Raw genomic sequence first — 24,245 nt, 5'->3', positions numbered from 1 at the left:
GGGCAGCTTGGGGCAGATATTGTCTGACAGCTTTGGTACTGCATTAGGGTCCCTTCTTCCTTCCCAGGTGGCCCCGGCTGCTGTGGATGGGGGGAGCTTCGTCCAGTCTGTTGGCCTTCTGAGTGGTAGAAAGGATCTTCTCCGGTATGGAAGTTACCTCTCCTTCCTCTCTAGGGTCCTCCCCAGCCTTTCTCGGGATTAGGTGCTGAGGCCTCATCATCCATCCAGGGTGAGCCATCCCGCGAGCACCTTCAGGTGAGCACTCCCCTCATGGAGTACACGTCTCTTCTGAGTCCTCCCCTGAGCCCACCATGGAGGAACTCCCTCAGAGGAGAACTTGTAAGCGAAGGCATTTGGACTCCCCCAGAGAGTCCCTCACTGAGGACATGGATTTTGAGGAGGGTGACTGGTCCCCCAGACTTCAACCTGAGGAGGTGTCCTTCAGGAACATTTGGAAGTCCTCAGAAGGGCAGATGACCTTACCCATCTTTGAAGGAATCCGTGTTCTTGAAGGTGTCCAGGACGGACCCATCTTCTACCTGGGTTTCCCTTCTGGTGATAAGCTTGTGGATCTTATCGACAGCAGGGCTTGGAAAGAGCCGGACACAGTGGAACCTGTGCCCAAGAAAGCAGACAAGTTTCTCAATCCTTCTAAAGATAGGTCTTTTCAAAGCAAAGGTGTTCTTGTCGATGCCATCTTGGTGGATGCTGCTACTATGAAGGAGCTAGCTGAGCAAAGCTCCTTGGTCCATCCACCAGTGAGTCTTAGGCGATTGACCAGTTTGAAAAGCGTGTGTTTGCATCAGCTACTTTTGGTCTGAGAGCATCTAATTACCTGACCCACTTTACCCAGCTTCAGAGGGATTTCATTTTGGAGCGTTCCTCTTCCCTGAGTTATTGCCTCCAGAAAGTCACAAGTTAGTCTCTCTGAGGCTGTCCATTCTTACTTCCTTGGCCAATGACTTGATGAGTCTGATCTCTGACACTGCGGAAGCCACCTGTCGAGGAGCAGGCACCGGCATTGCTATCCAACAGCATGCCTGGCTTTGCCTTAATGGGTTTTCATAACTCTTCAAGGCTTCTTTCACTACTGGCCCTTGTTACGGTTCCACCTAGGTTTGACTGTCTGTTAAGGAAATCTTAACCCGCAGTGAGCTTGAAGGCAAGACTCTTTCTGTGGTAGGGATCAGGTTTTCTACTCCCCAGTGGTCCTTTTCTGAGATCCAGAGAGGAAGTAAGAAGCTTTGGTTCTGGAGGACACTGTCTTCCTTTTAGGATGCTCCCCAAGAATCCTGTTCCACAGACCGAGGCAGGGGCTTCAATGGTAGACGCTGCCATAGAGGCAGAGAGGGTCCGCAGAACCAAGGCTCCCAAGAACCCTTCTTGGAGAAGCCCTTCCAGCACTCCTGTGGCACTTGCCCGACTGTCCTACCCTGGAGGCAGTCGGAGGGTTGACTCTCCCTTCACCCACTAGCCTGGAGAAGTCTCACCTCCAATCAGTGGGTGTTAAAAATTATTCCAGGGATTACTCCATTCCCTTCTCCCAGCCCACTCCAATTTGGAAACTTCTGCCAAACCTACCACCCCATGAAAGGGAGTTGGACTATCTCACGTTGCAAGACTGCCTTCAAAAAGGAGCCATTCAAGAGGTCCTACCAGGACAACAAGGGTCCAGAACTTACTCTCACTTCTTTTTGGTGCCAGAGAAGACTGGGAACCTGCGTCCAATTCTGGACCTCAGTGAGCTAAATCTGTCTGTCAAGAAGTCCAAGTTCCAGATGGTCACTTCAGTCCATTCTGCCTCTCTTGCACAAGGACGATTGGATATGCTCAGTGGATCTCAAGGATGCATGGTATCATATAAAGATCGACAGATGCTCCAGGAGACACTTATGCTTTCGGTTTGGGGACAGTCACTACCAGCTCAGAGCCCTGCCCTTTAGAGTCACCACAGCCCGCCTAGGTGTTTTCCAAATGTTTGGCAGTTGTGGCAGCTCATCTCCGGTTGCAATGTTTCCAGGTTTTTCCTTATTTGGTTGATTGGCTTCTTACAGCTCCCATGAGGGAATCGACTATCACTGGCCACCATGTAGTCCTCAGCCTTTTCCAGCATCTAGGCATCACGGTGAATCTTCCCAAATCCAGTCTTGTTCTGAGCCAAAACCTGGAGATCATTGTGGTCAAGCTGGACACTGTATTGGAGACTGCAGCACTGCCTCCCCACAGGGTCCATCTGATTCGAGATCAGGTCTCTCTTTTGTTTGAGCTAGCATGTCTGTCATTTCACTTGATTCTCCACACTTTAGGCTTAGTGGCGGCTGCCATTCATTTGGTGCCTCTCGCCATCTGTGAGTTCTCCAAAGGACCCTGGTAGTCCAGTGGTCCATTCTGTCTCCGTCCATATTCATGACAATAAAATTAACTCAGGTGTGCAGGAATCATCTTGCTTAGTGACTTCAGTCTCAGGACCTGTTTCTAGGCAGGCCATTTTGTCTTCCCCCACCCAAGGCCTCAGTGACCATGAGCGCATCCCTGTTGGGTGGAGGGGGGCATTTTCAGTGCAGAGCAGTTCAAGGCACGTGGTCCTCCACAGACCAAATTGCACATAAACGTCCTAGATATGAGAGCAGTTCTTCTAATGCTGCAAGCCTTTCAAGGGGTGCCTCCCTCTGGGGACCATAGCAATTCAGACAGACAACATGTCAGTTGTCTGGAATATCAACAAGCAAGGGAGGAACACAGTCTTCTCCTCTGTGCAGAGATGTCATGAGAGTGTGGGAATGGGCAATGTCTTCCAGGTGCTTTCTTCTTGCAACTTATATACCGTGAAGTTCCAGCGTGTTGGCTGATGGACTCAACAGGTCCATCTTGAGTGATCCCTGAATTTGTCAGTGGCGAGACACATCTTTGACCATTGGGATCAACTTTGCTGCCACCCTTTTTTCTTCTCCACTCAACCACAAATGCAGAATTTACTTTGCCATGATGCCCCCATCAGTGGAGTCACCCAGGGACGCTCTAGTTCATGATTGGCATCCAGGTCTCCTCTATGCTTACCTCCTATACCCAAAGCCCTACAGAAAGCTAGTCACCTGAAGACCCTTCTCATACTCATTGCCCCTTTCTGGCCTCGTCAGATGTGGTTCTCCTTCCTAAGGTTTCATCTGAAGTATCCAACTTGAATACTGGATCCCATTACCGATCTTATTTCCCATCCCTGGGGGCTTTCACTTCCCAATCACTGGACCCTTCATCTAACCGCATAGTTTCTCGAGTTCCAGTAATCCTTTTGCAGTCTAGGTTTCCTTCTCCTGTGAGGAACATTATTTTGGCTTCTCGAAAGCCATCAACAAAGAAGGTGTATCCCAGTAAATGGAAAAGATTTTCCATTATGCCAGACAACCGGAATCTGGATGCTATTGTCGCCCCTCTTCCTGATATTTTGCTTTTTATCTTCCCTTTTTCAGGATGGGTATGAGTTTTTCTACCATTAATCTAAAGTTGGCTGCCATCTCTAATTTCCATATTAATGATAAGCTTACCTTTTCTTCCAAACTGTGCAAAGCCTTTCTGAAAGGAGTTTTTCTTCTTGGTCCTCCTATTAAGGATCCATCCCCACCATGGGATTACTTTTGAATCTGCTTGTTCATATGATATTGAATTCCTTTCCTGGAAGATGGCCTTTTTACTGGTGATTACTTCTGCCAAGAAGGTCTCGGAACTCTAGGCTCCATGCATTGAGCCTCTGTTCATGATCTTTCATAAGGACAGGGTGTCCCTTAGAACAAATCCTTCCTTTCTTCCTAAAGTGGCATCAGAAGCTAATCTCGATCAGTCTTCTTCCTTAATTATTCTAGTGAAGGAGAATATATTTTGCATTGTTTAGATGTCTGTGATGCCCCAACAGTGGCCCATTCATTAATCATGGAGCCTCAGTCCTCACCACTGGCAACAGTGGGGGACGTACACACTGGGAGGATGACAAGTACAGACACAGTAAAGTGCAATTTTCCTTAAAAGCACACAGAGATCACAGTCAGGCTGGGGCTGGTTTCTCCAACAAGACTCCCCACTGGCACAGCTATAGAGTTGAGATCTCAGCTGAGTGACCAAACTAAGACCTCCAGCACCCTCTGTGCCCAACCAGTGCTTCGAGTCCCTGCCCAAGTAGCTGACACACACTAAGATTTAATTTATATGTACACCTGGGAAAGGCTGGCACAGGTTTACTAGCTATGCCCCCATTCTGCCCAAACTAAAAGGTAGTTTTCACGGCCACCAGCCAGCTCCTTATCAGCTACTAGGGCCCTTAGCCAAGGGTGTCCAATGTTACTGTTAATCCAAATGGTAGTTTTACCAAGTGGCAGGCTATTAGGAGTGGCCTGTACAGTGTCACCAAATAGATATGGAAGTACTCTACGAGCTTAAGTATGCCTCACAGATATCAGTCACAATGACAGGTTTAAATATATTTAGTAATAAATAATAAAAGAACAAGACAGTACTCAGTAAACAAACAGTTATTTCAGAGTTCAAAATCACAGGAAATATTTAAAACAACATTGCAGTACAGTCTCAAATAAATAAAGAAAACATGTAAACTATACTTTACAATAGTCCTTTCTGAATTGAAGAGTTACTGTGCCCTAAAAGCTTACTTAACAGAACAACAAGCTGGCAGAAGTGGAGAGTGGATGTTCTTCTTAGGTCAAAGACAAAATACAAAATGCCCAGTTTCTCTGTCTAAGCGTTCTTAAATTAATATGAAATATTATTGCTGGGTTAGCTTGGATGACATCACTTTTTGTCACCTGACTTTAGTTCCCAAGCTAAACCCCCATTGTCAGAAACTACCATCATTTAACATCTCTCTGTGAAAACACATAAACAAAGACCTTCTTAGATCTTTTGTCAAACGGTGGAAGTCGTGAAATAATTTACATTCTTCCACATGTAAAGACAATACAAAAAACTTCTAGTTCTAGACATTGTATCTGCTACTGCACTGAAACTGAGAGATAACATATTTTGTTTATGATCCAGCAATAAAGTAACTTAACCACAACTATTCTTAAGTTTTGCAAGTTAATCTTCTATGTTCTAATAGGGTACACTGTGGCTACATCTTTGAAGCTCAGTACTGTACAAACCCTGTTCAATACATATTTTTGTACCAGCAGTTTGATGTACATATAGTATACAGTTCTAATATAGTGGTAACACAAGGAATTGCATCATGCTGGTATTCACAAGTGACATATAACTATTTACAAAATTCTAGATAGCCGTGCTGTCATTGTCTTCTTCTGTCACACTTCTATATAAATCATATTAATATTCACAAATGACAAAATTCCAGATAGCTAGGCTGGCAGTATGACAGTGTCCACAGACAATTACGTTTTTATCTAAAAGGACTGAAGAGTTTAGAAAGTCGGACCAACTCCTTGTGGCCTTCTCTCAAAACAGAAGGGGCCAGACAGTTTCCAAAGTGACTATTTCCAGGTGGATTACTAGTTGTATTTCCTCCATTTATGCTAGTAGGCATTTAGAATTATCCAGACCGGTTAAGGCCCACTCTTCTAGGTCTATTGCTACATCAGTAGCCTTCGTGGCTAGACTTTCCCTTGATGAGATTTGTGCTGATGCAACTTGGTCTAATCCACATACTTTTGTACTACAAATTGGACTGTTGTCTAGGAACAGGCCTTCCTTTGGTTCAGTGCTCTGGCATATTCTTCCATCAGGCCACCGTGGGTACACAGTAGCTGGGGACTCTGACCCATCTGTAGTGAATAATGACATGGATGTCATCAGATAAAGAGTTATGTACTTGCCATAACTTGGCATTTGTACTATCCAGTGTCATTATTCATCACATTCCTGTCCTCCTCCCCCCTTCTTTCTGGGGGTTCTAGCGAGGCTGTAATGGCTTGTATTTGGTGCGAAGATTTTTGGCCTTTTGTTGCAGTTGTTTCTGCATTTCTACTAATTTAGCAAACTCGATCTGAGGGTTAGAAAGAAAGGGGAGGAACTTGAGCTCTGGATCTGTCTGAGAAGTTGCTGACTTGGATCCGAGGTCAGACCCAAGACCAATTTGTGGTGAATGACAACACTGGATAGCACAGATGCCAAGTTGTGGTAAGTGCATAACTCCTTTTATTAGCTGCTTCTAAAAGGCATAATTACTTGTTTTTATTCCCAATTATTTTCTTTTACAGTTTTATATTTACTGTTCTGATTAATGGTTCAGTTGTTATATGCTTTGTTCAAGTTCTTGTTTTGGTGAAGTGCTTTGGTTAAAAAATATTATAAAAAGGTTGAATTTGGAGTAACTTTCTACAATTGCAGCTTGCTTTGCTGTTATGCTCTTATACCAGTGTTCTCTGTCTTGTAAATTCAGCTTTACTTTTTTTTTCTTTTCTTTGTACAGTTTTGCTTTATACAGTTTTATTTAGTTTGCATATTGTTTGAAATTTATGCTACTGTAGTACTGCACATATTGCTTGTGATACTTGTATAAGCATGTAGCAATTTTGCTGATATATTTTGTCAGTTTCTTATAAACATGATTGTTAATTACATTGCCTTTGGCTGGGGATTATGGATGAAATTGGTCCCCATATCTCAGTTTATTTAACAAATATTAAGTAAAAAAAAAAAAAACACTGGTGGAAGCATAGGTTTATTGTGTACATCTTCTTTGCAGTATTACTTCGGAACTGTACATATGGTTGTGAACCACATACTTTTGCCCTGAATCTGTGTTTACAGTTAAGCTACCACTTTTTGCCCTAGGTTGATCATTTTTGCAAGTAAGTATACATTTTTATCTTCATGATTATTTGTATTTTTCCTAAAATTCCACACTTTGTTTTCCCTTGTCTTTATTCTAGAACTTTCTGTGTAATAAAACTATAAATCTGAAGTAGTTTACTACATTTGTTTTTCAACCTGTGGGTCCTCTGATCCACATTGGATCCGACACGGCCGCATTTTCCAGCTCTGGCTCCGAGTGCCGTACTCTTCCCCTTAGCCATAATGCCCCATTTCCCATCTTCCTTTCAGATCTCGTTTGCCTCCTGAGAGGAAGCAGTGTGGTCCAAGCTCCACTGAGTTAGTCGTGTTTTTGAACAGTAATTAGTTACATTTTTTTACTTTTTCTATCTCTGTCTTGTACTGCTAACCTTGCTGTACTTTCTCGGGGTTCTCCGTAGTGAAGTCCGTGTAGGCTTTACTATCTTTCCTCCCCTCTTCTCTTTCCACTTGGTGCGTGTGTGTGTTTTGGGGCTGGCTGAGGCATGGTGGACACCCCAAAGCCAGGCTTCAAAAGGTGCACATAGTGTGGTCTTTAGTTTCCCCTGGCTGATAGCCATACTCTGTGCATGGTTTGTTTGGGGGTGGCTCACTTCCAGTCCCCCTGTCCTGTTTGTGCTAGGTTTAATCCTAGAGCACTTAAGGACAGGTTGGACAAACTGATCGTTAAGGGCCTCTTACCCTCCTCTGCTAAGAACGCAGTGGCTGGTGCTTCGTGTTCCCCTTCCACGGCCTCTAGGACTCACCCTCCCGCCAAGAGGTCCTGGAAGGGGATAAAGCGAAGGACTGGCCCCGCAAGCAGTCCCCTGACTGCTTGTCAGAGGCCGGCCCCCCGCCGAAGGTTAAGCCTGATGTTCTTCATGTTTCACTGTTGCAGTCATCACATTTGGGTTATCCCTGCCAGGGTAGCCCTTGGCTGGCTTGAATACCAGAGACTTAGTATTTCTGCGTCGGTTGCTGTCGCTTGAGGACTGACGTCAGGTCGTCAGTAGTATAAAGTAAGGCAGCTGATGCCATTACACCAGTCTTTCATGCCATGGAGCCCGAAGCAGAAGCAGTTTACATGAGTGCCGGTCGGCCGCTACCTGCGTTTTGGTCTACCAAATTGAAGTTGAAGTCTTTTAAAGCTAAGTACCCCGTTGGGGTCCTTTTTTCTTGCACTAAGCGATGTCAGAAAAAGTTAATTGTCTCGTCTGTGGAAAACAAATATCACACCGAGACTTCCACTCTTACTGCGTCACTTGTTTAGGCACAGACCACGACGTTCCTCATTGTCACTACTGTGCTTTGTTCAGTGCCAGAACTATCCATCGTCGGGCCCTTATTGTAGCCAGGTATTTTGCTTACAGTCCTCAAATTCCAACGTGGCTTCGGTAAGCCATCCAACAGCAGATCTTCCAAAAAAAACGTAAAGATAAAAGACAAAGACAGACCGCACAGGTCCAAGCCTACTGGCAACACTTCCGTTAAGCTAGTCATCAGTTCTCCGGTCCTCAGTGAGGAGCTTTCGCAGCCCCTGATCCCCGCTTCTGTTGATTCGCAGGCCGTTACCGAGACCCTGTCGAAGTCCGGTGTGCCACAAAACTCTCTTTCAACTAAGGATCTTGCAGTCGTCTCGACCTTGGATGGGTCCGGAGCCGCTGAGCAGGCACCGGCTTCCGAGGAAGTCCTTTGCACTACCGAATCTCGACACAAACCGACATTTTCTTTTGCGACTACAGTTCTTTCTAAAACTACATAGTTTCTTAGGCCCCGGGTGCAAACCACACCCAAGAAATCAATGACCCACTCTCAGGCACCTGCTATCTTGCCTTAGTCTCAAATGCTTAAAATTGTGGAAGACCATATCATGCTGATCAGGGGAAGCCAAGCTACTCATTCCAAAAGGAAAAGAGATCTGTCTCCTGTAGTTTTGTCTGAACAAGAGTCAGATGAATCTGATGCATCTGAATATGAAGACATGCAACCCCTCTCTACTTATGAGGATTCTGATGCAGAGGATTCCATTCCTTCAGCCTCCCCCCAGAGGATTTTTCTTTTTTGGAAACCCTGCATACCTTAAGGGAGCATTTCCAGTGGGAGAGTCAGGACTACCCTCAGTCTAAAGAGAGAGTCAGAGAATTCCTAGATCTTCCACAACACAGACCTTTGGCCATCCCCCAGTCCTGGATGTTGTGGAGGATGTTTTCCTCGAATCCAGCTTGACTCCTGACGTCCTTCCTCCTGCTCCCATGAAACCAGACAGGTACTATAGAGTCCTTGACTCGCACATATTTGTTTGTAAAAATCCTACAGCTGACGCTGAGGTCATTTTCAAGGGCCAAAAGGAATTAAAGCAACCTCTACTAAGAATCCCACACCCTCATGCAGGGATTCCTGAGCATTGGACAGATGGGGTAAGAAAATGTACACCTCAGCTACTCTTGCTTTCAGGACACTAAATTGTCAGTTCCATATGCTGAAATTTCAGCAACATACCTTGGAACTCCTTAAACAAAAATGTATTCCTTTCCTGCTTGGGCAGAATCTAAAGATTTACAAGAGTTAATGCATTCCGCAAGTCAAGTAACTAAACACACCTTGCACTGTGGTTTTGATGCCCTAGAAGCTTTTTGCAGGGCAGCAATCACTGGATCTGTCATTAGAAGACATGCATGGCTTAAGGAACCCCCTGCCAGATCATGTCAAATCTAAATTGTTGGATGCCCCCTTGCACAATGATAACTTTTTTGACAGTAAGGCAGAAGAGGTCTTAAAAAAGATGGAAGAAAAGGCAAAATCTATGCAAACAGTTAATAATTTCTTGCAGGTCCAGCACCCTAGGTTCAGCAAGCATTGTCCCTCCAAACACTGGTCCTTTCCTGCTCCCAGTAAACCCCGACAGCAGCCCCAGGGAATGCAGAGATCTATGCATTGGACTACCTCCACTTCAAAACCAGGGTGTTCTAAGCCACCCCCTTATGGTAAAAACTCACAATGACTCATCTCCTCCACCCCCTGCCCCTAGGAGGGAAAACTCTCCTTTCACTCAAGCACCTGGGCCACCATTACCAAGGGCCACTGGGTTCTAAACATTGTCTCTCAGGGATACAAAGTTTCCTTTCACCCCCTTCCAACCCCAGAAGGGTGCCCAGATTTACCACCAAATCAGTGGGCAGAGGCTCAAAAGCAAATCCTTTCCCTGCTCACTATGAGGGCAGTAGAGCACGTCCCTGCAAAACAGATAGGCCAAGGTTTCTACTCCAGACTTTTTCTGGTGCCCAGAAAAGAGGGCACCTGGCACCCCATCCTCTGGTGCCCAGAAAAGAGGGCACCTGGCATCCCATCCTCGATCTGTCCATTCTAAACACCTTCCTGGTGATCCCAAAATTCAAAATGCTCACCATCCAGCAGCTGCTACCCATGCTGTCCAAGGACGCTTGGCTAGCCACCCTAGACAGGATCTCAACACTTTCAGTTCTCTACTCTTTCCTTTGGCTTATCTACTGCTCCCATAGTTTTCACAAAATGTCTGGCTCCAACCATTGCCTTTTGCAGACAAAGAAATGTTCAGATTTACCCATACTTAGATGACTGCCTTATGCAGGCAGACAGCCAGGAGAATTTGCTCAAGCACCTGTCCTTTGTAAAGACCCTACTAACCTCCCTAGGGTACACAATCCACAAAAAGAAATCCAAACAGGTGCCCACCCAAAGGATAATATTCCTGGGAGGAAGTCTGGGCACAGCTTCCCAGATGGGCATACCTTACTCCAGAGAAACAAATTTTCCTGACAGCCTACTTCTGTCAACTAGCCACTAGGCCCCAGCTAACTGCAAGGATGATCCTGCAAGCTCTTTGGTTCATGGCATCTTGCATTCTGCTCATTCCATATGCCCGACTGCATATGAGGAAACTTCATTGGTACCTAAAGAGCCTTTGGTGCCAACTCTCTCAAGACCTGGAAACTCTTCTACCTATAATTTCTTGCCTTAGAAAAGATTTTCTTTGGTAGGCAACAGCATGCTCCCACAACAAGGGAATGCCTTTCTCCCCATCCCCCGCTGCCCAGACCCTCACCACAGACACATCAGGCTACACTTGGGGTGCACACCTGGATGGCAGGTGCATACATGGCCAAAGGAGCCCACAGCAAATCCCTCTGCACATCATTCAAAAAGAAATGATGGCTGTGCAACACGCCTTGATAGCTTTCAAGCCCCTTCTCTCTCCGGGGGCTCTCCTAATCAAAACAGACAACACTGTGATGTGGTTCATCAACAAGCAGGGAGGGACTCACTCCTACCGTCTATGCAGGCTGGCCATGACCCTTTGGTGCACAGCCTCTGCCATGCAACTACACCTGTTAGTACAATTCCTACCAGGCTCTCTCACCTCTCTGGCAGACCAATTAAGCAGAAATCTTCTTGGACCCACATGAGTGGCAACTCAACAGAAGTACCTTCACCCTAATAATTCAGAAATGGGGAACCTCAGAGGTCGACCTCTGCCTCCCACACCAACCATCAACTCAGCAAATTCTGTACCAGGGAGCATCGCTGCATGCTTTGGAAAGTGGATGCCCTGTCCTTCCCTTGGGTCAATCTATCAGTCTCTGCCTTTCCTCCCCTACCTCTCATCCCAGGGTACTGCTCAAAATAAGGGAGGAAAAACCAAGGACCATTCTCATAGCTCCAGACTGGCCCTGGCAGCACTGCTACCTCTTGCTGCACAGCCTGTCCTCGCTACCCCCATGGCATCTTCCTTAGATTCCAAACTGAGGGAAAGGGAGTTCTTGCATCCCCAATTGCAGACACTCAGTTTGGCAGCTTGGCTTATTCCCTAACCCCGAACTAATCTGCCAAACTCAGTAAACAGGTTCTGGATGGTATTAGTGAGGCCAGATGTCCTAGCACCAGAAAGTCTCATGCTGATAAGAGGAAAGGTTCTGCACCTGGATCCAGGTTAAGGGAGCCAATATGGCACAGCCCTCCCTCCATCATATCCTAGATTACTTAGCTGACCTACTGCACAGTGGCCTCTCTTTCTCTATAAAAATTCATGCCTCTGCTATTTCTCGTTATTTTCTCACTGAGCAGCCCCTTTTCTCACATCCTTTGATCAAACAGTTCCTAAGAGGTGCTAGCAACTTGAGGCCACCCAGAAGGGCACCAACACCAGCTTGGGACCATAACTTTGTATTGGAAAAGTTCACCCTGCCCCGTTTCGAGCCAGCTTCTTCTGCAGAACTAAAATGTCTCTCCTGGAAGATGGCATTCCTTCTGGCCATCGCTTCAGGCAGAATAGTCTCTGAGCTGCAAGCACTCATGGCTGTGGAACCCTTCAGCATCTTTCATGCAGACAAGGTATTCCTCAGAACTAACCCATCCTTCATGCACAAGGTGGTGTCCAGTGTGGCTCTCAACCAATCCATTCATTTTCCCACATTTTTTCTTAATCCCCCATAACAAGGAGGAGAGGATTCTTCACTCTCTAGATGTGCACAGACAGCTCAGATTCTATTTAGGAAGGACTAAATCCTTCAGAAAGTCTGATGAATTGCTGGTTAGCTTTGTTACAGGGGCAGAAGGCAAAGCCATCTCCAAACCTTTTCCAAATGGATAGCACACTGTATCCATTTCTGCTACAAACAGCATGGAAAGCCTCCCCCCCAAGGGAATCAGGACACACTCCACCAGGGCAGCCTCCACCTCTGCTGCTTTCCTCAGAGGAGTCCCTACCAGGGACATCCTGGAAGCTGCTACCTGGCCATCTGTTCACACTTTTACCAAGCATTAACACCTGCCTCTCTACTCTAAATCCAGGGCAGGGTTTGCCTCTTCTGTCTTGCAGATCATCCTAGCCAGCCCCTAAGTTTCCTTGACTGCCTCCACCCTTTTCCTCAGCTTTGGAAATCAAGCCAAATGCGATGACTGCAACAGTGAAACACGAAGAACATAGTACAGTTGTGTACACTTACCATAAATGTAGATGTTAGAGTGTATTAATTGTTGCAGTCCTGGTCTCCCCCCCCCCATCCCCCTTGCTTCTCTTTCTCCTTTTATTACCATTCTAACTTGTTGCTCTCCTTTCCTTTCAAGGGACTTATTGGTATTTATTTTCCACTGGTGGGGTTTCTTCCACCAGACCCTGATCTCATACTTGGGGGGAGGAGGGGTCTTGACAGGTTAGGGCAAGAAAAACTGATGTAATGGAATCGGCTGCCTTACTTTATACTACTGACTACCTGACGTCAGTCCTCAAGCGACAGCAACAGACACAGAAATACTAAGTCTCTGGTATTTTGGCCGGCCGAGGGCTACCCTGGCAGGGATAACCCAAATGTGATGACTGCAACAGTGAATACACTCGAATATCTACATTTATGGTAAGTGTACACAACTGTACTTTTCCAGGCCAATGACACCTTGGCTCGGGTCCCCTAGGTTCTCCCCTGAGCCCGAGGTACAGGTTAGCCAGTCGCCCCCTAGGGCCCTCTCCCCACCGGCTTTCCCGACCCACTTCGGCAGCATCCTCTTGCTGTACACGGAGACTGTCTGAAGCGGATATGGACAAGATGATGCAGAGGTTTATCCGCACTCAAATCCAGATGGGGGGTCTTGCCAGGGCCTTCTCCCACTGCAGCAGGCGCCTTCCAGCTAATGTTTAAACCTATCATTCCTTTTCTGATCCGACCTGTGGTTTCGGAGTTGTTGGATCCGAGGACAGTCAGAGTCGAGGGGTCGGCACCAATGGTACCCTGTATCTCTACACTGGCCAATGCTTTGAGTGTGTCAGATCCAACTAGATCGGATCTGAGCTTTCGGAGCCGTAACTTCAGGGTCAGATCTGAGGGATTGCTCTCTACTCCAAGCTTTTCAGAGGGAAGCATACCCCTTGGCGTCTCAGTTCCTAGAGTCTCTGCTCCGACTCCTCAGTCGGATCAGGGAGGAGCGGCTTCCGCTAGTTCAGCCCAAGAGGTCTGTTCCCCCTTGGCGTTTGACTTGCTGGAGAGGGTTTTCGCAGGGCAAGGCCTCTGACCAATTCGTCTTCGGAGTCCGTCCAGACCCCCCTGGCCTTGAGTGCGGGTCGACCATCTTGCCCTGTCAGGGACAGCCCATAGCTGTAGTACTCCTTCCAGCCTTGGAACAACCCGATTGCGAGACCTCCCCAGATAGTCCACCTGGGAGTCTCCCTCCCCACAAGCATATGTGTAAAAGGAGGTACTTGGACTCTCCTCCAGAGTCCCTCACCAAAGACATGGACCTGGATGAAACGGAAGGTTCCCCAAGATCACCCCCCAAGGATGTCTCCTTTGGAGACATCATGGAGATTCTTCGCCAAAGAGGGGGGAGGTCTGCCCCAAAACCAACCTCTGATGAGTCTGTGTTTCTGGAGGCATTCGGGTCAGGCCCATCTACATCTTGGTTGTCCCCTCCTTCTGATTTACTTGTGAATTTGATAACATCTAGGGTGTGGAAGGCGCCAGGCATCGTGGAGCCAATATCCAAGCACCCAGACAAGGTTTTAAGCCCTCCCGCGGACAAGTTACACTGGCACAAGGGGTCTCCTGTAGATGCTTTGCTGGTGGCAGTGGCCACCAAGAAGGAACTCGCCCAGGAGAGTTCCACGGTCCATCCGTCTGACCGAGAGTCAAGAGCGTTGGATCATTTTGGGAAGCGAGACTATGCTTTGGCGACCTTCTGTGTGAGTGCACTGACCTACAATGGTGCATGTTATTTGACTCCAGAGAGATCTGGTCAAGGAAGTCATGGAGTAGACCCCATGGTCCATATCGGCTGGAGACAGGAAGATGTTTGCACGAATAGCCACCCTGAAAGCTGTAGCTAACTCGTCTATGCGTTTGCTCTCCCATGCCACGGAGGGAGCTGCACGGGTGGCGGGGACAGGAGTTGCCATCCAGCGCCATGCCTGGCTCCACTTATGTCAGTTCTCGGAGCCATTCAAGGCGTCTTTTACCAACCCCCCCTTATGATGGTTCTTCCCTTTTTGGGAAGACGATCAGTGAGACTTTGGTCCAGAACAAGGACGACGGGTAGACACCGTCTGCTGTCAGAATCTGCTTCTCACCGCCTGAAAGGTCCTTTTCCAGGACCAGCAAGGCTAGAAGATGATGTGGTTCCGCAAGTCTCAGGCATTTTCCCGGGATACTCAGGACTCTCCTTTCCCCAGAGGCAGAGAGGGATATGATAGATGCCACCCTAGAGGCAGAGGGGGGTCCTAGGAATTTCGGGTCCAGAGAACCATTCTCGGATAAACCTGGACAGCAGCTCTGAGGGGTTGCCCGGCTGTCCATCTCAGGAGGCAGTCAGGGGTCACTTGTCGCTTCACCCACTAGAATGAGAGTCCATCACTACAGATCAGTGGATGCTGCAAGTCATATCCAAAGGATATTTCGTCCCTTTCAGGGATCTTCCCCCATCCAACAAAGCCCTCCCGAATGTCCCACTCACACAGTGGGAGGAAGCAGCAGTGCAGGTAGACTCACTGCTAAGACAACAAGTCATCCAACCGGTCCCCCCAGACAAGTCTGGGTCCGGGGTTTATTCCAGGTTCTTTTTAGTGCCAAAAAAGATGGGGGACATCAGACCAATAATGGATCTGTCCAAATTGAACCTGTCGGTAACCAAGACAAAATTCCGGATGGTCACGATTCAATCTATCCTGCCTTACCTGCACGCCAGAGGCTGGATGTGCTCGGTCGACCTCCAGGATGCGTACTATCACATTAAGATGGACAGGCACTCCCTGAGGTTCCTTCGCTTCTGGCTGGGTGCCAATCATTACCAATTTTGAGCCCTCCCTTTTGGTCTCACTACAGCCCCCCCCCCCCCCGGGTTTTTACCAAGGTAATGGCAGTAGTAGTAGTGGCTCACCTGAGGCTTCAGGGCATTCAGGTCTTTCTATACCTGGACGATTGGCTCTTTACTGCCCCTTCAGAGCATCTACTATGTCAAGCCAGAGACTCTTTCCTTCAGCTAGCCAACAAGTTGGGCATTATGATCAATATGAACAAGTCTGCTCTTCACCCGGCTCAGATTTTAGATTTCATTGTGGCATGGCTGGACACAATACAAACACAATACAAACAAAGATGTTCCTCACGTCAGACAGGGTACGCAGCTTGAGGTTACATGTCTTGCATATTCTTCAGACCCGTTTACCAACAGCCAAAGCAGTGTTAAGGGCTCTAGGTTCTATGGCGGCCACGATAAATCATCTTCCTATGGTGTGCCTTCATATGAGTGGACACTGGCATTTCATTGGTTACTGTTAGACCTTCCTTTGTCTTTTCCAGTAAGAATTTGTGCAGACACACCCTTAAGTGGTGGATTCAGTCCCCGGATCTCCTCAAAGGACGTCCTTTTCAACCTCCTTTACTTTACCCCAAACCACGGTGACCATGGACACCTCCCTACTTTGGTGGGGAGGGCACTGCTCAGGAAGGACAGTACAAGGCACGTGGTTCCCTTCCAAGACCTATCTGCACATCAGTGTTCGAGCGATGAGAGTGGTTCTTATTGCGTTGCAGGCCCTCCATGCTCATCTTCCTCTGGGAACGATTGCAATTCAGATGGACAGTATGTCAGTGGTCTGGTATATCAACAAACAAGGGGGAACCAGATCTTATCCCTTATGTCAAGAGGCCATGAGAGTGTGGGAATGGGTGATCTCCACTGGCCGTTTTCTGGTGGCAACGCACATCCCGGTACAGTCCAACATTCTAGCGGACAGGCTCAGGAGAGCTATCCTGATGCCTTACGAGTGGTCTCTGAAGCCTTCAGTAGCGGAACAGATCTTCCTGGAGTGGAGTCATCCTTGCTGCGACCTCTTCGCATCTCCTTCCAATGAGAAATGCAGTGAGTTTTTCACTCTGAATCCCCCATTGTGGGAAGCCTCCAGAGATGCTCCGATTTATGCTTGGCCTCCCGGGCTTCTTTATGCATATCCTCCTCAGCCCCTCATGTCGAAGTTTCTGTAGAAAGCTCGAAGACTGGGGAGCACTGTGATCCTCATCGCCCCATTTTTGTCTCAACAGGTTTGGTTTCCCTTACTCAGGTCTCATCTAGTTGTTCCACCATGGACCTTGGATCCTGTCCTGAATCTGCATTCACATCCTTCGGGAATCCCTCGTCCATATCTGGATAGTCTGAAGCTCACTGCTTGGCTGCTCCGGTTCCCATGATTCTTAGAACTCCTGGTCTGTCATCCCCTGTCAAGTCCATTCTGGTGGCAGCTCATAAATCGTCCACCAGAAAAGTTTATCACAGTAGTTGGAAACATTTTTCTATATGGGCCATTCAGAGGTGTTTGGATCCTTTCACTGCACCGCTTTCAGTGGTTTTAGATTTTCTAGCTAGCGTTTTTCATTAGGGTGCTAGTTCCTCATCGGTAAAAGTCCATCTAGCCGCCATTTTTAATTTTCATGTTTGGGTAAACATGTCTTCATTGGCTTCCTCTAAATTTTGTAAAACTTTTCTCAAAGGTGCTTTTCTTCTCAGACCCCCAGCTAAGGACCCGATTCCTCAGTGGGACCTCATTTTGTTGTTGCAGACATTGGTTTCTCCTCCCTTTGAGCCTGCGGCATCTCTGGATCTACAATTTTTGACCTGGAAAACTGCCTTCTTGGTTGCCATCACATCTGCCATCGGAGCTTCAAGCCCTTTCTGTCAAAGTCCCTTGCATGATCTTTCACGAAGATACAGTGTTGCTATGCACTAACTCATCCTTTCTTCCCAAGGTAGCTTCAGAAGTCAGTATTGATAATTTAATTTACCAGTATTTTTTCCGAACTACCAGAACAAAGGGGAATACAAATTGCATTTACTTGGACGTACATGGGCAGTCAAGGTTTTATCTTCACAGAACTAAACCTTTCAGCACGTCTGATCAGCTTTTTGTGTCCTGTGCCAAGGCCTTCTTTGGTAAAATTGTCTCAAAAGTGACTATTGCTTGCTGGATTTCACAATGCATTGGCCGGGCTTAGTCATATACAGGTTTGTCTCTTCCATAAAAAGTGAAGGCTCATTCGGCCTGATCTATGGCTACGTCAGTGGCCTTTTGGCTTAGGGTCTCTTTGGATGATATTTGTTCAGCTGCTACTTGGGCCTCATCTTACTCCTTTATTTTTCATTATAAACTGGATTTGTTCTCTAGGCGTAGAGCATCCTTTGGTTCTGCCGTACTCCGGAATATCCTTCCATGAGGGCCTCCCAAGAGTTGGGTAGTTGGGGACTCTGTCCCACAGGTTGAAGAACAAATGAAGTAAACTACTTCAGATAAAAAAGTTATGTACTCACCATAACATTCCATCTGAGTAGTTCTACTTCATTTGTCTTCAGCCACCCCCCCCCCTTCCTTCCCCATAACCTTATCCTTTGGGATATGACATGTCCCTTGTACCGGACAGTTATTATTGGGATCTTGGGTTCTGTCAGGACTAAAGTTCTTTTGTAATGTTTGTGTTGGAGGATAAGGTGTCATTGGGTCAGGTATCTGATACCTGTTAGGCAGCAAACTCGATCTGAAGGGAGACAGTGGGGCATTATGGGTAAGGGAAGAAGCATGGAGCTTGGAGCCATAGCTGAAAAATCCGGCCATGTTGGATCTGATGTGGATTTGAGGACCCACAGGTTGAAGACAAATGAAGTAGAACTACTCGGATGGAACGTTATGGTGAGTACATAACTCCTTTTTATTGTTTTTCTAGGGTTAAACTGAGACTGTTTTGGCAGTTTGAGGTGTATAATTGGAGTGCATATAAATTGTAACTTAATTTACAGTGAAATTAAAGGATCATTTTGTTTTATATTATGCAGACTAGAGCATGTCTAGGAATGTCTATCCTTCAAGATCTAATCTTTAAGCGACCTTCAAGGCAGTTTCAGTACTTACATGTACTCCTGGATTTGTGTTCTAGTGAGAAGGACAAGGTAAGAGATCATCTAAGTGATGATTCTTCAGAGCTCTGATTTAGTGCTGGTAAAGCAACACTGTAATATTTTCAACTATAATTTTAAGTGTGTGGACACTACCCCGACCAGTTTGTTGCCTTTCTTCCATGGTAAAGACCAGCAAATATTTTACATGGTTGTGTAGTATTGCACACAGTATCTCATTCTATTGTAATCGGATTCCAGCAATGTATTTAAATCATGCTCCCTTGTGCTAGTTAGCAGTCCCAGTATTGTGAGGTGCTAAACAATGTAACGAATGTTCTTCTTAAGAGGTTTAGTAAGGTATAGTAGAATCCCATAGCAAATTGCCTGCCTTTGGGAAATTAAGATGATGCTGTATTTAAAAGATCACAAGTAGCAAACAGTGCAGAAATTTGTCAATGCAGAATGTTGGGTTTCTTTGGAATTGTACTAAAATTACTAGTGAAGATGTGAGGTCAAAACTTATCTTAGGTAAATAAGAGCAAGTATTTTGATATTGACTAAATTAAAAATTATATTGCTTTTCATATGTGCTGTCAAAAGTGCTGTCAACCAGTCCAATCCAACTTTGCATGTTCTAAGTAAAAACATCACGGAGAAGCAACATACAGCATGTTGCTCTTGAATAAAAGAGTTGAGATGCATCAACAAGTTATTTTTTTACCCAGATGTTCCTCTTAAGTTGATTTACATGTAAATTTGATGATGCCGTCATGCATGTCTTCTGGTACTACCCTCACCAGACCAAAATCTTTTGTAGCACATAACTAACAACTATAGTTGGAGTGACATTGATCTGACAACAAGTGCTGCTAAATTATGAAGTTATATTAACCTGAAAGGATAACCTTTTGTTGTTAGTCACATTAATTTTATTAGTAACATTTGTGGGATATACTAGCTGGATTTCTATGCAGGAAAAATCTTTCGCAGTTTTGTCAGCTGCCCTGAAATGTTTAAAAGCATACATGTTTTCACACAGCTCAGGAGTAAATACACAGAATGGAAGTCTTAATGTACCTGTATAAAGACATTGTGTTTTCTTAATTACAAAAAAATGCATTCTTCATATATGACAGCATCCAATTGGACCAGAGTTGTTGCATATTGTTAAATGTCACTAAAGTTATATACCATGTGTGTCATTAAAGTGCTTGGGATTTGCTTCATAGAACTGCCAGGAGTGAAAGCTGTTTTTGGAGAGGGAAGAGGCACTAAAAATCGAACATTCCTTGGATAATAAAGAAAATAGTTTTCAAGTCAGAACCAGTAGCAAACAGTTGAAACCAAAGTTAGCCAAGCCAAGATATTCTTGTTTTGCATTTTATGCTAATAGGGAAGCATCATATGGCATTTTAGCACTAAACTGCAAAGCAACATGAAGCCTTTGTGCCTTGAGTTAACAACACTTTGCTTTAACAAGAAATTTTGGAAATGGTACCAAAAGATTTCAACTGATTTTAAATTGGAAAAAGATCATGAGAAAGCAACTTGTAAGATTTTGCTCTTAATTGCTGCCAGGAATGCTAGCAAATCCCGACTATTTATTCCTTCCTTGCTGAACTGAAACATTCTTCTTTGCTGATTATCAGCTTGGGAAAGCTATGTGCAGCATTTTGCTTTTGATTAAAAAAATGCATTTTTTATAAGTACTGTAAGAAACACTTGCAAGCAGTTGCCACAGACATCAGACTTAAGCAGTATGCTCTTGATTGTATACATTGCTTTCACTGGCATTGTCAGTAACCCCCAACAAGTGATTGAAACAGATTTTCTTTAATTCACAGATAAAAATGACCATGAAGTGACTTAACCACATTTTGCTGTAGATAAAATTGGTCAGTTACCTGATTTTCATAAGTTCAGGAAAAAACAAGACGAGGGTGTTGTAATGAAGTAATTAAAACTAATAAAAAGGAAAAAAACTTTACCATAGGAACAGTCTTTCTCCCAGCAGCCAGTAAACCAGTAAAAGTCACGTAATTCCAAATGTTTTACAGTCTGTTTTATTTGGATTACTGTTTGTAATAAACTTGTGGACTATTTGGAATTACCTGACTTTTACTGGTTTATTGGCTGCTGGGACAAGGACTGTTCCTATGGTGAAGTTTTTCTTTCCTTTTTATTGATTTTCATAAGTTGTTTAAGAAGAGATAGCAAACATTTTAAACAATTTTCCTAGCTATCCTGTAGCATTCTTGGTTTGCATTTTATAGTTAATGAGGAAGGAGCATTCATTGTTTCCCCGTTATACCAATTTTACTGATAAATATAATTTTCTTACATTCTGACATCCAAATAAATATATATATGCAATTCTTCAAAACCGTGCATACTACTATTCTCATCTTATGGTTGTTATCGCTTGTAAATCAAACTTAAACTAAAGGAGTAGTAAAGTAGCCAAAATAATAGAAATCTTGCTATCTTTGGGGAATGTTATACCTTTGCTGATAGAGGCATTTGCAAGTTTTACATCACAGAGCAATCACTTACTGTTTACCTTTTGATCTGCAGCACTTATTTTATCATAGCTGAGCAGCAGAGTAGCTTCACAGTTGAAGAATGCATTTTTGAGGAGGGCACTTGTGAACCCTTCTCTTTTTCATATACCTTGACAGTGAATAAGGTTGTGTATTGAATTATGTATGTGTAGAAAGGATTCCAGCATCTTGGCACACTTTATTGGCCACTAAACTCCTCCCCTGGATCCACAGTTCTGTGCATAGGATGACCCATCTCTTAATCACTTTTGCTGCCCATATGTGCAATCACATCTATCAAGCTTTCTGTCTACTATTTGATTTGGAACTCTTTTTGCCTCATTTTAGACTGTGTTTGCAGTTCTTTGATGTGAAGTTGTTCTGTCTCACCGTTCATTCTTTACTGATGGGTTTGTCGGCCATTTGCAAAGCTTGAGGTCTTCAAATAGCTCTAGGCCAAGTCCATATCCCATAATGCATATCCCATAATGCACCTGAAGTTACCTCGGATCCAGTTTGCCGCTGCAATAGCTCGGGCCAGTAAAACTGTTTTCTGCTTATTACTTGCTGATATTTGCATATTTAGATAGCTTAATAGCTTAGATAGTTTTTAAAGGTCTTACAGCTTTATAGTGTGTGTTTCTGTGTTTTAGTCCCTTCCCTTAGTGTGCTTAATTTTTTTTTTCTAGTTGGACTCTTGTTTTAGGCCTAGTTTAAACTTTTGCTAGCTAATAGGCTTAGTCAGTGATCTTTTGCCACTATTTTTGTAAAAAACTATTTAGTGTGTAGTTTTTCTGTGTAGTGTGTTTAGCCTTCAAGTTTTTTAGGAAAGGCTTAAATTTATAATTGCTGTTAGAGTTTTAGAATTAACAGTAATTTGGTCTGACTGTATATTCTTAGCATATTTAGACAGTGTGTAATATCTTAGCAGCTATTCCTTTTTTGTATAGCCTGCTCTTATTGGATATTTAGAAAGTTGTGGTGACAGTAAAGGCTTTTATTATTTATTTTTATTTTTTATTTAACATTTGTTGACCGGGAAAGTCCAACTAGGTTCCACAGATCCGGTTTTCAGTGGAGGCCCGGGGAGAAATGCTCCAGAAGCATGTCTTTAGAATGTGGGAGGAAACCCACGCGAACGCAGGGAGAACATGCAAACTTCACACAGAAGGCACCCCAGCCGAGAATCGAACCGGAGAACCTCTTGCTGTGAGGCGACAGCATTAACCGCTGCACCAGTGCGCCGCCACTTTTCCTGTCACATTTATATTACATTTGCATTTATGTGTGTGTGTGTGTGTGTGCACGTGTGTGTGTGATTTAGCCTGGTTTTATTAAGGCTTTTAGTAGCAAATTACTGTTAGTATTGTTTTGTGTGACAGCAATTCTTCTCCAAAATTTCCAATGGCTGACCAAGACAAGCACCCCAAGTCTGGTTTTAAGAAGTGCCCAAAGTGTGGCCAAAAGATGTCTGTAACAGACAGCCAAATGAACTGTGTATACTGTCTAGAAGCCCTACATTTGCAAGACAGCTGTGCAGTCATTCCTTCTCCTCAAGGGCTCTTCAGGAAAGGAAGAGAAAACTTATCGACAGAGGGTTGTTGAAACCTTCGTTTCATGAAGCTTTAAGTGACCAAGATGGATCCAGCAAGTTGTCAGTCTTCTATGACTTCAGACTCAAAAAAATCTTCTACTTCGGCTCCACTGCCATCAGAACCGACAGTCTTTTCCTTTCGGAGCCGGTCCCCAGTCTTGGAACCAGTGTCCAATGTTCCTAAGAGTCCATTACGTCAGTCGGTACCACCTTCGGTGTGCTCCTCTCAGTCCTCTATCAGCCTGTCAGATCTGGATGTAGATTGTGTGGTACAGAAGCTACTGTTGGCACCAGCCTTGGCACAAATGTTATCGGATTCGACCCAAATGACTTCGGAGCCGAAGACCCTTGCAACAGCTCAAACTATTGCTCCTCTGAGTCATGCTGGTCCTTTGGAGCTGGAGGAGTCAGACCTGATGATATTGGAATCCTTCGAGCCAACGCCTGCTCCAGTGTCTTCAGCTCCATGCACACTGATGTCCTCTGTGCCGATCCAGGACTCTAGGAGCTGACACACTCTAGTCGGGTCCAGGGAGGGATAGTCGGACCGACTTGTCGGTTCTGACTCTCCCTGTTGGGGTTTCTGCTCAAATTAGCACAGCTCCTACCTCTGCTTCGGAGCCCACTGTCCTGGTGCTGGGGGTGTCGATTTCTTTGGATCCGTCGGTTTCCTCTCATAGGAGCAGAGGTGCTTTTTATGCCATGAGGAGAGTCATGTCTCCTAAGACATCCTTGACCTCACCTCAGGTCTGCCTTCCTCCTCCCCTAAAGCGCCTGTGTCTGCTTCTGCCTCTCACATCCTGACCAAAATGTAGAGACCCAAAGCCTCAGGAAGCCCCATTGGGTGGCCCCTGCTCTTCCAAGGCCTCACCAGAAGCTCCCACTGATGAGGTTCCCAGGAAGAGATTGTGTAAGAGGAAACATCTAGTCTATAACATCAGATACTGACTTAGATGAGTCAGAAGGGTCCACACAGTCCCCCTCTGAGAATGTCTCATTTGCTGCAATACTTGAAATCCTTAGGCAGAGGGGTGACTGGCAGTCCAAAAGCCCAACTGAGGAGGAGTTTCTCCTGAAAGCTTTCGGGTCTCAGCCCTCCATCTCTTGGGTGTCTCTGCCCTTCGATGAGCTGATGCATCTGATCTCACAAAGGGCGTGGGAGTCTCCGGATTCTATGGTGCCCGTCCCTAGGAGGCCTAGTAAATTAATTTCTGCCCCCTTTGACAAATCTTTTTTAACAAAAGGTGTTCCAGTTGATCCCATGGTGGCGGCGGTGGCAGCCACCAAAAAAGAAATGTCTGAGACTTCCTAGTCTATCCATCCTCCTAACAGAGACTCTAGGATTATGAATAGATATGGAAAGCGCATGTTTAGTTCAGCGACCTTTGCTCTTCATTTGCTCAACTATTTAA

At 45.3% G+C, this 24,245-nt stretch overlaps 1 protein-coding gene across 2 annotated transcripts in view; it reads left to right on the top strand.

Annotated features, from left to right (window-relative positions):
• The window catches only part of SYMPK (symplekin scaffold protein), a 2,606,756-nt gene that overhangs the window by 1,447,440 nt on the left and 1,135,071 nt on the right, over nt 1–24,245 (top strand). The window contains exon 16 of one of the 2 annotated variants that reach the window (XM_044062497.1): nt 18,637–18,750. The exons of the other annotated variant lie outside the window; for it this stretch is intronic. Within the exon in view, the coding sequence (XP_043918432.1) occupies nt 18,637–18,750 (114 nt within the window). The remainder of the gene's footprint in view (nt 1–18,636; nt 18,751–24,245) is intronic. 2 annotated transcript variants of the gene reach the window in all.

This window comes from Protopterus annectens, chromosome 1.part0 (genome assembly GCF_019279795.1).
Source record: "Protopterus annectens isolate FY-2018-M chromosome 1.part0, PAN1.0, whole genome shotgun sequence".
NCBI lineage: Eukaryota > Metazoa > Chordata > Ceratodontiformes > Protopteridae > Protopterus > Protopterus annectens.
This window is presented reverse-complemented; position numbering and strand designations above follow the sequence as displayed.